The sequence below is a fragment of the Danio rerio genome, chromosome 5 (genome assembly GCF_049306965.1).
Source record: "Danio rerio strain Tuebingen ecotype United States chromosome 5, GRCz12tu, whole genome shotgun sequence".
NCBI classification, from domain to species: Eukaryota; Metazoa; Chordata; class Actinopteri; order Cypriniformes; family Danionidae; genus Danio; species Danio rerio.
Genome location: NC_133180.1, coordinates 61,536,925 through 61,548,934, shown reverse-complemented (window position 1 = coordinate 61,548,934; position 12,010 = coordinate 61,536,925). Strand labels below are relative to the sequence as shown.

Here is a 12,010-nt window from a genome sequence, read left to right as displayed (position 1 = left end):
CTGTCTCATGTTTTGGTTGTCGCGATCGTTTTGGAAACGCTGTGTCCACTTTTCTCAGCTGCGAGAACCAGATGCGGGTGCGCGACTGTTTGTTGGCTGTGCCGGCTGTTGACTGAAATGTACGTGCTATCTGCCTCTTAAGTGACTGATTGAACCCCGATTCCCTTCGGTGAGCAGTAGGTAGGTGTTTGCATGTAGTTGCAAATGGCTTATAGCAGATTTTGGACTTTATCATGACTATTGATTTATTTGTTCAGGCTGGGTGGCACTCTGCGAGGGGAGCTCCGTCGGGCGCTCCGCATCCGTGTGCGGCTACAGTGCTGTCCTGTTTCCCGTGTTTTTTTCTGTTTTCTTAGATTTTGTCTTTTTGTTTTCTTAATTGTTTATCTTTGAGTTGTTCTGTTTTTGGTTTACACAAGGACTATTTAACTTTATTTTTTTTGTTGGTACATTTATCTTCGTTTGTTTGGGTTTTCATTTTCTTTATTGGATAAATCTATATAGTGCGGCTGGATTTATTTGTTTATTTTTATTATTTTGACATTCATCCAGCATGTTTTGATTTTTCCTTACATTTTTGTGTAAATCTTTACTGTTGTATTTTCATTGTTTCAGTTATTTTCTCTTTAATTAATTTGGTTTAAGATTTAATTGTTTCCTCCCTTTTAAGGTGGAATTTAGTTGCTCTTTCTTTGTTTTCATTTATCAACTTCATTACATTTTGTATTTTGTTTATTTAATCATTTACTTGTGTAAACTGATTTATTCTTTTGTTTAATTGCAGGGCAGTGGTCCGACTTTTCGGCTGGTGACAGAGCCAGAGCTCCCTGGGGTGGAAGGCTAATTTTATTGAACATTTTAGAATTTCTCACAGTGTGTAGTGATCACTGTGTGCTGGTTTGTGCGTGTGGGTGCTATCTTTACACAGTGGATTGCAGTGGTTTTCACTTGCCTGAAGTATAGCCTGGCCACTTTCCCTAACGCTGGCGAGCTCTGGCCCTGGAGCACCTTCATAAAATTTACAAACTGTCAGTGTCAATGTCAACATATTGGTTTTAATGCTGTTTTTATTTGAGATTTGAAAATAAAGAAATCCTATTTTTGTACCGTGCCAATGTCTCTGACTGCAATTTGGTGGAACGAACTTGTGCGTGCCTTTTATATGGGTGGTGCGTGTATTTAAATTCTTTGGGTGAAATTCCCAAGGTGGCGTAGTCGGGTAAATCATTAATATTGTCAGATTGGAGGTCTAGCTCCATCAGCCCACCTGCCCCCCCCCGCCACATCTTGGCGTAGTCGGCAGGGTCCACCATAATTTAGCGTCAGAGACATTGGTGTTTTTTTTCTTTTCTTTCAGTTTTTTTTTCAGCTTCTTTTTGGGAAACAGGACGGCAGTTTGTGGTCTTTTGTAGCCTCGTTTAGTGGTTCCCTCCTTCCTGGGTAAGTGTATTTTCCTCTCCTTATAATAATGGATGAAGAACTACAAGAATTGCGAGATTTGGTTGTTCAATTAAGAGCTGATAACGCGCGACTGCAACAGGCTCAGGCACCGGTTGGGTTGCCTGTCCCTGATGCTGCCCTCCCTAGCACCTCTGCGGTTCCGCCTGTTACGCCGCCGCCATCTGGCGTTACACCAGAGCGGTTTATTTTTGTGCCACGAGATCGGCGGTGCCCGAAGTTTAATGGTAAATCGGGTTTGACTATTGACGAATGGGTTGAGGAGGCACAGGCATGCATGAGGTTGCGCTATATGTCAGTAGCTGATAAAGCTTTCTTTTTAATTGATCATTTAGAAGGAGAGGCCAGAGAGGAGATCAGATATCGTTCTGATTTAGAACGTGGGGACCCCAACCGAATTATTCAGGCATTGCGTGACGTCTATGGTTGCTCTCAGTCATATGTAGCCTTGCAAGAAGCCTTCTTCTCAAGGAAGCAACTCGAGGGTGAGACTCTTTTAGAGTTTTCTCTTGCACTCATGGGCTTATTAGAAAGGGTTAAAAATAGAGCGCCACACGTTTTCCCCAATGCAGAAATTTTGTTGCGTGACCAATTTGTGGAGCATGTCACAGATAGTGCCCTGAGACGCGAGTTGAAACAGATGGTTCGTCGCCAGCCTACTGCCACCTTATTAGAGGTCCGTAGTGAGGCAATTAGATGGGAACAAGAGGGGATGCCCGGGGGAGCAAGGGGACGTAGTCAGTCGGTCCCGTTAACTTATGGTATCCAATATGGGGTACGCAGTGAAACACCTTTGGGGGTAGTTAGATCATCACAACAGTCAGAGTTGGGTGAACTAAGGGAAATGCTGCGGCAACAACAACAGCAGTTAAACCAGTTAACTCAAACATTTGCACGATTTCAAACGTCACATGCTCAGAGTAATTCCTCTCGATCAGGTCCAATTGTTTGTAGGCGGTGTCAACAGCCAGGTCACTTTGCCCGTGATTGTAGGGGGCAAAGGAGTTTCCCACGCCCTCCTCAGGCTGCATCTGGTTTTGTTACAGCTGAGAATAGACGACAGCGCTCGCCCCAACCGTCGGGAAACTAGCCCCCACCAGGCTGCGGAGTCACAGCCTGGGTGGGGAAGGTATTGACTCAAGTAAGATTCTTGCACACCACTCAGTTTCTAAATTGATTTCTCCTTGCCCACATGTGACCGCTCTCATAGGGGGTGTTGCAGTGCCCTGTTTGGTTGACACCGGCTCGATGGTGTCAACAATTACAGAGGGTTGTTTTCGGCAACATTTTGAGCCATGGGGCCTGGACCGCCTTCAAAGTTGTCAGTGGTTGCAGTTACGAGCAGCTAATGGGCTCACTATTCCATATGTGGGCTACTTTGAGTTAGATGTAAAACTTTGTGGCAAGTTGGTTACTGGGTGCGGCCTTCTGGTGGTTCGGGACCCTCCAGATGGTATGAGTCTGGAAGTTCCTGGGGTACTGGGGATGAACATCCTCTCCCGGTGCTACCAGGAACTGTTTGGACAGCATGGTAATGCTCTGTTTAACCTACCTGTACTAACACAATTGCCTAGTGTGTCGAGCGCCTTACAGTACTGTCATCAAGTAAGTGCTAGGAAACCTTCTGATCATGTGGGGTGCGTGCGGGTTCGTGGGCGTAGAGTGTGTCGCATCCCGGGTGGCACAATGAAGTTAGTGGCTGCAACCTGTTCGGCCCACTATTTTGGCCATGTCGTTTTGTTTGAGCCCCCAGAGTCTGGTCTTCCTGCTGGACTTTTGGCATCACCAGCTTTGGTAAGCGTAAATCGGGGAACAGTCTATGTACCAATAGTAAATGTTGGTGCAGTGGAGGTAGTGCTTTGTCCTGCAACAATGATGGGTAATTTGAAAGAGGTCTATATAGTTAGTCTGCCAGCTGGGGTTAGTGAAGAAAAACCAGTGGCTGCTATGATTCAATCTCATAGTGTGGTTGGGAGTCCTTCTTTTTTTCAACAGATTGAGTCACTTGATCTATCTGTTCTGTCTCCACCTGAGCAGGGTCAGGTTCGGGCTCTTCTGCAGAAGTACCAAGCTGTGTTTTCGGATCATGAGAGTGATCTGGGTTGTACCAGTCTTATCTCCCATGACATACCGCTGTTGGATGATGCTCCAGTGCGCCAACGCTATCGGCGAATACCACCATCTGAGTATGAGGTAGTAAAAACCCATATTAATCAGTTGTTAGAGGCTGGAATAGTTAGGGAGAGTTGCAGTCCTTATGCGTCCCCGATAGTCTTGGTAAAGAAGAAGGACGGTGGCCTGCGCATGTGTGTAGACTACCGTCATTTGAATGCCAAGACTAGGAGGGATGCATTCCCTCTGCCTCGCATTGAGGAGTCCTTGGACTCCTTATCTGGTGCTCGCTGGTTCTCTACGTTGGATTTGGCCAGCGGGTATTTGCAAGTTCCAGTTTCTGAGCAGGATAAGCCGAAAACTGCGTTCTGTACACCGTTTGGATTGTTTGAATGGAACCGTATGCCCTTTGGCCTTTGTAATGCTCCAAGTACATTCCAAAGGTTGATGGAGCGGTTATTCGGGGACCAGCGGTGTCAGTCCCTGCTTTTGTATCTTGATGATGTTGTGGTGTTTTCTTCCTCCATAGACCAACATTTGGAGAGGCTGGAGATGGTACTAGGTCGTCTAGAGAAGGAAGGGCTCAAGGCCAAGCTGGAGAAATGTGCTTTCTTCCGGCGTGAAGTAAAGTACTTGGGTCACGTTATATCTGCTCAGGGGGTAGCAACTGATCCAGGTAAAATAGAGGCGGTCACGCATTGGCGCTGCCCGGGGACCGTGTCCGAGCTACGAACATTTCTTGGCTTTGCGAGCTATTATAGGCGTTTTGTGGAAGGGTTTGCTAAGCTGGCCGCCCCCCTCCACCGATTAGTGGCAGAAGTTGGAGGGAGTAAGTCAGGTAAGCATAGAAAACAGAGTTTGACTCATGTATGGACCGAGCAGTGTCAGATGGCTTTTGAGGCCCTAAAGAGGAAGTTAACATCCGCCCCAATATTAGCTTATGCAGACTTCTCAAAGCCTTTCATCCTGGAGGTAGATGCCAGTTATGGAGGTTTGGGGGCAGTTTTGTCCCAAGACTTCGAAGGGAAGGTTCGACCCATCGCCTATGCCAGTCGTGGTCTCAGGCCCTCAGAGCGAAATATGACTAATTATAGCTCAATGAAACTAGAGTTTCTCGCCCTTAAATGGGCTATGGTTGAAAAGTTTCGTGAGTATCTTTTGGGGCACAAGTGTATTGTGTTTACAGACAATAATCCTCTGAGTCACTTGGCTACAGCAAAACTTGGAGCCACAGAGCAACGTTGGGCCGCTGAGTTAGCCGCATTCGATTTTGAGGTCAAGTACAGGGCAGGAAAGAGTAATGGAAATGCTGACGCGCTCTCCCGCCAGAATTTGGTTGACAAGAGTGTAGTTGGGGAGTTAGCAGTTAGCTCTAAGATTCCCGAAGCCTTGCAGCAGGCCATTAGTAAGGGCTGTCCGGTCCAAGCAGATATGCGGACTATAAGCACATTGCCGGGCTACTCTGTCCCTGACCTTCGCTGTATGCAAGAGGCTGATCCTGTTATTGGACCAGTAATAAGGTTCTGGGAGCAGGGCCAACGTCCAGGATTAGAGGAGCGGAAACTTCTAACCAAACCGGTCTTGACCCTACTCCAGCAGTGGAATAGGTTTGAGGAGAGGGAAGGAGTTTTGTACCGCAAGATATTCCGTCCTGATGGAGGGGAAGTATGTCATCAGCTTGTGTTACCTGATGTTTTGAAGGAAGAGGTCTGGATACAGCTGCACCAACAGCATGGCCATCAAGGAGTAGAACGCACCAGTGAGTTAATCCGACAGCGTTGTTATTGGCCTAATATGTTGGCTGATGTTACCCGGTGGTGCCACGAGTGTGAACGCTGTCAACTTGCCAAAGACACTGGGCCGGTGGCACGGGCATTCATGGGCCACCTGCTGGCCTCAAAGCCTAATGAAATTCTTGCAATCGACTTTACCATGCTCGAGCCTTCATATTGTGGGAAGGAGAACGTGTTAGTGATGACCGATGTGTTTAGTAAGTTCTCTATGGCAGTGTCCACTCGTGACCAAAGAGCAGAGACTGTGGCCAAGGTTCTAGTTGAGGAATGGTTTTACAAGTATGGGGTTCCTGGACGTATCCATTCAGATCAGGGCCGCAACTTTGAATCCACTCTTATACGGCAGCTTTGTGAGCTGTACCAGGTAAAGAAATCCCGTACCACCCCATACCATCCAGCTGGCAATGGGCAATGTGAGAGATTCAATCGCACATTACATAACTTGTTGCGAACCTTGCCAGACTCTAGAAAAAGGGACTGGGTGTCTTGTCTGTCACAGGTGATATTTTGCTATAACACCACCCCTAACCAAGTGACAGGAGAGTCTCCACATTACCTCATGTTCGGTCAAGAGCCCCGGCTGCCAGTAGATTTCTTGCTGGGCCAGGTACCAGAACCCACTGTAGGTAGTGTACATCACTGGGTCTTGGAACATCGTAGGCGGTTGCAGGTTGCCTTTGAGGGAGCACAGGGACGATTGAAGGCTGCAGCAGCCAGGCGGAAAAACCTGCATGACCAGCATGTTCGAGATCAACCCCTGGTGGAAGGTCAGTTAGTTTATCTAAGGGACCACGCAGTAAGGGGACGCCACAAAATTAAAGACTTGTGGAGTTCTGTTGTCTATCGGGTCGTCCACTCCGCTGAGGAAGGAGGGGCGGTATATGCCATTGCACCAGTTACAAGCCCAGGTAAGATGAGGCGAGTACATCGGTCACAGTTGAAGGCCTGTGTTCCGAGAGGAAAGGTCTGTAGTGACCAGCCGAAAGGTGTTGTGGAGATTCAAGAGGACCCTCAGGAGGATGCTCAGGAGTTGGATTTAGAGGCTGTCGATTTGGCGGTGATGGTGCCAGTGGTCCCTCAGGCCACTCAAGGGGTGGGACCTCGAGATGGCTTGCACCCGATGCAGTCTAGGGTTCAGGAAGATTTGCCCGGGGACCTCTCTCCTGTAAGGGCCATTGTGGTTGAACCACAAGGACCAGGGGTAGAACCTGTAGCAAGGGAAAGGGAAGTACTTACCGAGCCTCCTAACGATAGTGTGGTCCCTCCTCGTCGTTCAGCCCGAGTTGGGGCAGGACAGCATACGAACTTGCATCATCTTCCCCGAGGTGTAGGAGAGGTGAGAAGCGGACCTATGAATCATGAAGTTGTGTCTAATAACATTTCGGTGTTGTTTAGGCCTTGGAGTTAGTATGGTGGGCTAGTGTTTAATTTGCTGATTTCTGGTCCATCGTCGGGGCGCCGATGCAAAAGGTGGGGGTAGATTGTGGCAGGAGAGGTAATTAGTTGCCAAGTGTCATTAATTTACGGGTCCTTTTCGCTGCCCTATCACAATACGGCATACGGGCTATAAAAAGGGGGAAGCATTTGCTACCTGGGATGCGTCACTTGATTAGTTGCGGCGCCGTGAGCGCGCGTCGTCACTTCCCACACCTGTTGAGGGCGGTGAGGGGTTTTGATCGGGCTGGAAGTTGCTTCGCCTGAATTGTTTGGCTGCAATCGCCAACGCTAGAACGCGTGTAAGGACTGGAAAAGGTAAGCAAGCGTCTGTCTCATGTTTTGGTTGTCGCGATCGTTTTGGAAACGCTGTGTCCACTTTTCTCAGCTGCGAGAACCAGATGCGGGTGCGCGACTGTTTGTTGGCTGTGCCGGCTGTTGACTGAAATGTACGTGCTATCTGCCTCTTAAGTGACTGATTGAACCCCGATTCCCTTCGGTGAGCAGTAGGTAGGTGTTTGCATGTAGTTGCAAATGGCTTATAGCAGATTTTGGACTTTATCATGACTATTGATTTATTTGTTCAGGCTGGGTGGCACTCTGCGAGGGGAGCTCCGTCGGGCGCTCCGCATCCGTGTGCGGCTACAGTGCTGTCCTGTTTCCCGTGTTTTTTTCTGTTTTCTTAGATTTTGTCTTTTTGTTTTCTTAATTGTTTATCTTTGAGTTGTTCTGTTTTTGGTTTACACAAGGACTATTTAACTTTATTTTTTTTGTTGGTACATTTATCTTCGTTTGTTTGGGTTTTCATTTTCTTTATTGGATAAATCTATATAGTGCGGCTGGATTTATTTGTTTATTTTTATTATTTTGACATTCATCCAGCATGTTTTGATTTTTCCTTACATTTTTGTGTAAATCTTTACTGTTGTATTTTCATTGTTTCAGTTATTTTCTCTTTAATTAATTTGGTTTAAGATTTAATTGTTTCCTCCCTTTTAAGGTGGAATTTAGTTGCTCTTTCTTTGTTTTCATTTATCAACTTCATTACATTTTGTATTTTGTTTATTTAATCATTTACTTGTGTAAACTGATTTATTCTTTTGTTTAATTGCAGGGCAGTGGTCCGACTTTTCGGCTGGTGACAGAGCCAGAGCTCCCTGGGGTGGAAGGCTAATTTTATTGAACATTTTAGAATTTCTCACAGTGTGTAGTGATCACTGTGTGCTGGTTTGTGCGTGTGGGTGCTATCTTTACACAGTGGATTGCAGTGGTTTTCACTTGCCTGAAGTATAGCCTGGCCACTTTCCCTAACGCTGGCGAGCTCTGGCCCTGGAGCACCTTCATAAAATTTACAAACTGTCAGTGTCAATGTCAACATATTGGTTTTAATGCTGTTTTTATTTGAGATTTGAAAATAAAGAAATCCTATTTTTGTACCGTGCCAATGTCTCTGACTGCAATTTGGTGGAACGAACTTGTGCGTGCCTTTTATATGGGTGGTGCGTGTATTTAAATTCTTTGGGTGAAATTCCCAAGGTGGCGTAGTCGGGTAAATCATTAATATTGTCAGATTGGAGGTCTAGCTCCATCAGCCCACCTGCCCCCCCCCGCCACAAACAGTTCCTCAACATTATACCAACATACATAATTGCTTGTATAATTTAAAACAATATATTTTAACAATATTGTCAAAATCACATCCATTAAGATTGTAACATTTTTGCTTTATTTTAAGGTTTTTGTTATTTAGATGGCACCTTCATTTTTTTACAGCACTCCATATAATGAACACATCTGAATCTGAGACTTTTCTGCTATACGTTTAAGGACTTCAAGATCTGTGTATATCAAGATCTGTACACACACACACACACACACACACACACACACACACACACACACACACACACACACACACACACACACACACACACACACACACACACACACACACACACACACATATATATATATATATATATATATATATATATATATATAGTTGAAGTCAGAATTATGAGCTCCCTTAGAATTAAAAAAAAAAAGAAGTTTGTAAACACTTGTTAGAGAGAGTAAATTGTGAGCAAATAAATTTTTGTTTGTGTAAACTAATCCTTTAAAACTCCAATAAACAAAACAGAACAGGAACCTGTTTCCTTCCAAAAGAGACAAGAGAATTCTGCAGCAAACTAAAACAATTGCAAAATTGAGAAAAGTTCACTTGTTATTCTAACCCAAAGTATTCTTTGATTGTATTGTTACAATGCATTATAAACAAGAAGGTCACCCCATGCATAAAACGAAGTCCAGGTGAAAGCGAGGGTCTGGACCTTTAAAGCAGCCACATGATGAATGCGTTTGGCAGGCCGGTGGATGATAGAGTGGAGCCAGCGATACGATAGCGCCAGGCTCTTTGAAGCCTGGCAGAGCCTGAAGGCATGACTCCACAAGTCCTTCAGCCTCTCATGAGTTAATGTCCTAATCTGTTTTCAGCGCAGCCCTCACAGACATGCGCAACGGCCAAGGGCAAAAACTAATGAAATGCTCTTTTAGCCAGCCATCATTAATTGGTCACAGTTAGAGAGGGAATGTCAACACGAGGCTATTATCTACTCCCAATCTCAACAGACCTCCACACAAATGTTCCAGGGCTTTCACAGCTCCTTCCATCTCTGTCAAAACACCTTCACCAGCCTTTCTTACAGCCACCGAGAAGGTGGAAAGAAAGACTCAGTTTCACCACTGTACTTAATTCATGTATTATTTTTTTAGATATATATGTTTTTTTTTTTACTTAAATCCTGTGCCTGCAGTAGATTTCTTTTATAAACATTTTGCATGTAAGTACATCATGGAAAGTTAAAATGATCTGCTTTAAATCATAATAGGTATTCAATTTTTTGCTATATATTTTTCGGCTTTTTCAGTTGGCATTGCTGTGTTGAGTTTGCACGTTTTCTTCGTGTTGGCGTGGGTTTCCTCTGGGTGCTCCAGTTTCCCCCTCAGTCCAAAGACATGCGCTACAGGTGAACCAAATAAACTTAATTGGCCTTAGTGATATGTGTATGTGTGTGTGAATGTGTATGGATGTTTTTCAGTGCTGGGTTGCACCTGGATAGGCATCCGCTGTTTAAAATATATGCTGGTTAAGTTGCCTGTTCATTCCACTGTGGCAACTCCTGATTAATAAAGGGACTAAACCTAAGGAAAATGAATGAATGTTTGGTAAACTATGAACAAACCCAATCCGGTTATAAAATAATGTAAAAAAATAATGCAACTATTGGGTTTGTACATATTTTACTTATTACATAAATATGCAAATACACTTTGATTTGAAAAGGTTTTTGTAGTTTTTGTTGCCTTTACAACTAAAATGCTTAAATAGAAAACAATTCATGTTTTGTCTAGTAGGTTTAAACTGTAATGTTTGCAATAATATTAAATAAGTGTAGTAACTAGATTTTTTAAAAATGATAATAACAAAAATAAATAGCGTGGTATGGTGGTTAGCACAATTGCCTACAATATGGGTGATTTGGATAAACTAAATGTTAATGAGTGTATGGGTGTTACCCAGCACTGATAGTACAACATCACAGAAAATGCGATTTTTATTATCGACTTTATTATAAATGGAAAGGTAATGCTCTTAAACTTTTACAGAATGTTTGGTATTTAAATGTATTTTCATTGATAACAATGCATTTGCAATTTGTAAAAAATTCAGTCCTTTAGGAAGATTCACCTTATTCTTTGTGTACGAGCAGGTGCAGCCATTTCAATCTTTTTGTCTTAAGAATTCCAGTCTCATTCACTTCATTAGGTAGTAGAGTGAAATCGGTCTATTTACTGTATGCTTGAATCAAGTTCAAGTTTAAGTTGCTTTATTGGCATGACATTTAGAAAGTTGCATTAAATATACATGCGAAATGCAATATATTACCATCATTAATTTAATATTTTATACAGTAAATAAGAAATAAACTAACATATAATACAATCAATCTGATCATATCACATGCTCCTCTCAAAATTAGTTTGTAAAACTTCACTTATGATTTTGTTTCTGATATCAAACCGGGTATCTAACAATCCTTTAAAAGAGTTAATCTGTTAAGAATAACCAATCAAAATCATTCGAATTTAGAGTTACCAAATATACCTGACCTGAAAATCTACATTTCTCACTATTCCCTCTCACTCAAATGCTTCTTAACTTTCTTCTCTTGCTTACAAAACAAGATGTTGGAAACCAGCTGCCATTTATATGCACATAGGAGCAAAAAAAAAAAAAGAGAGACTAAATTAGATATTTTTCAAATTTGGATGAAATGAACCAATAAGGAGGCATTGTGCACATCAAAAACAGACAAAGTAAAAAATTTGTCCCATTTTATTGGGTCTCAGCAAACTTCCAGGTGAATGCCCAAAACTATATGAAACTGTAATTAATTCTATATTATTTGGCATTTGGCAAAACAGTACATTAAGTAAAACAATGCTGCAAAGAAAACGTTCAAACTTGACAACAATGTGGCAAAACATCATTCATTTCCTTCAGCTTAGTGCTTTTATTCATCAGGGGTCTCCACAGCTGAATGAACCGCCAGCTTATCCAGTATGTGTTTTCCTTTCCAGCTGCAACCCAGTACTGTGAAATACCCATCCACACTCATTCACACATTCATACACATGCACAAAGGCCAATTTAGCTTATTAAATTTACTTATAGTGTACGTCTTTGGACTGTGGGGGAAATGGGAGCACCTGGAGAAAACCCATGCCAACAATGGGAGAACATACAAACTCCACATAAAAATTCCAACTGGCTCTAACCAGTCCTTCTTGCTGTGAGGCGACAGTGCTAGTCACTGAACCACTATGTTGCCCCGGGCATAGCATTGATTAAAAGTTGCACATCTGTTTATGTTTTATTTTGATAACAAATTATGTCTATACGGATATGGTGTGCACTTATAATGGCTGGTACTCACAATACCAAAGTTCTCAATTCAATTTTATAAAAGCATTTACTACTTGTATTTCGCTGTTATTTACATGTATTGGGTAATGGCTTATAATGGGTATCCTTAGATGGCAGACTCTGCAGCACTATATAAAGAGCTCATCAGCAACTCGTCTGCAATGTGATGGTTGCAGTGTCTGCTACAATTTCATTAGCAGCAAATGAACAATGCAAAGCAGCTTTA

At 43.3% G+C, this 12,010-nt stretch overlaps 1 protein-coding gene across 1 annotated transcript; it reads left to right on the top strand.

The window, feature by feature from the left end:
• Positions 1-2,677: 2,677 nt before the first annotated feature.
• LOC108190122 (retrovirus-related Pol polyprotein from transposon opus) lies at positions 2,678-8,237 on the top strand. Its single transcript, XM_073952377.1, has 3 exons — positions 2,678-7,115; positions 7,186-7,307; positions 7,385-8,237. Exon 1 carries the CDS (start codon positions 2,707-2,709, stop codon positions 6,769-6,771), a length of 4,065 nt encoding a protein of 1,354 aa, XP_073808478.1. The 5' UTR covers positions 2,678-2,706; the 3' UTR covers positions 6,772-7,115; positions 7,186-7,307; positions 7,385-8,237.
• The last annotated feature ends 3,773 nt before the right edge of the window (positions 8,238-12,010 follow it).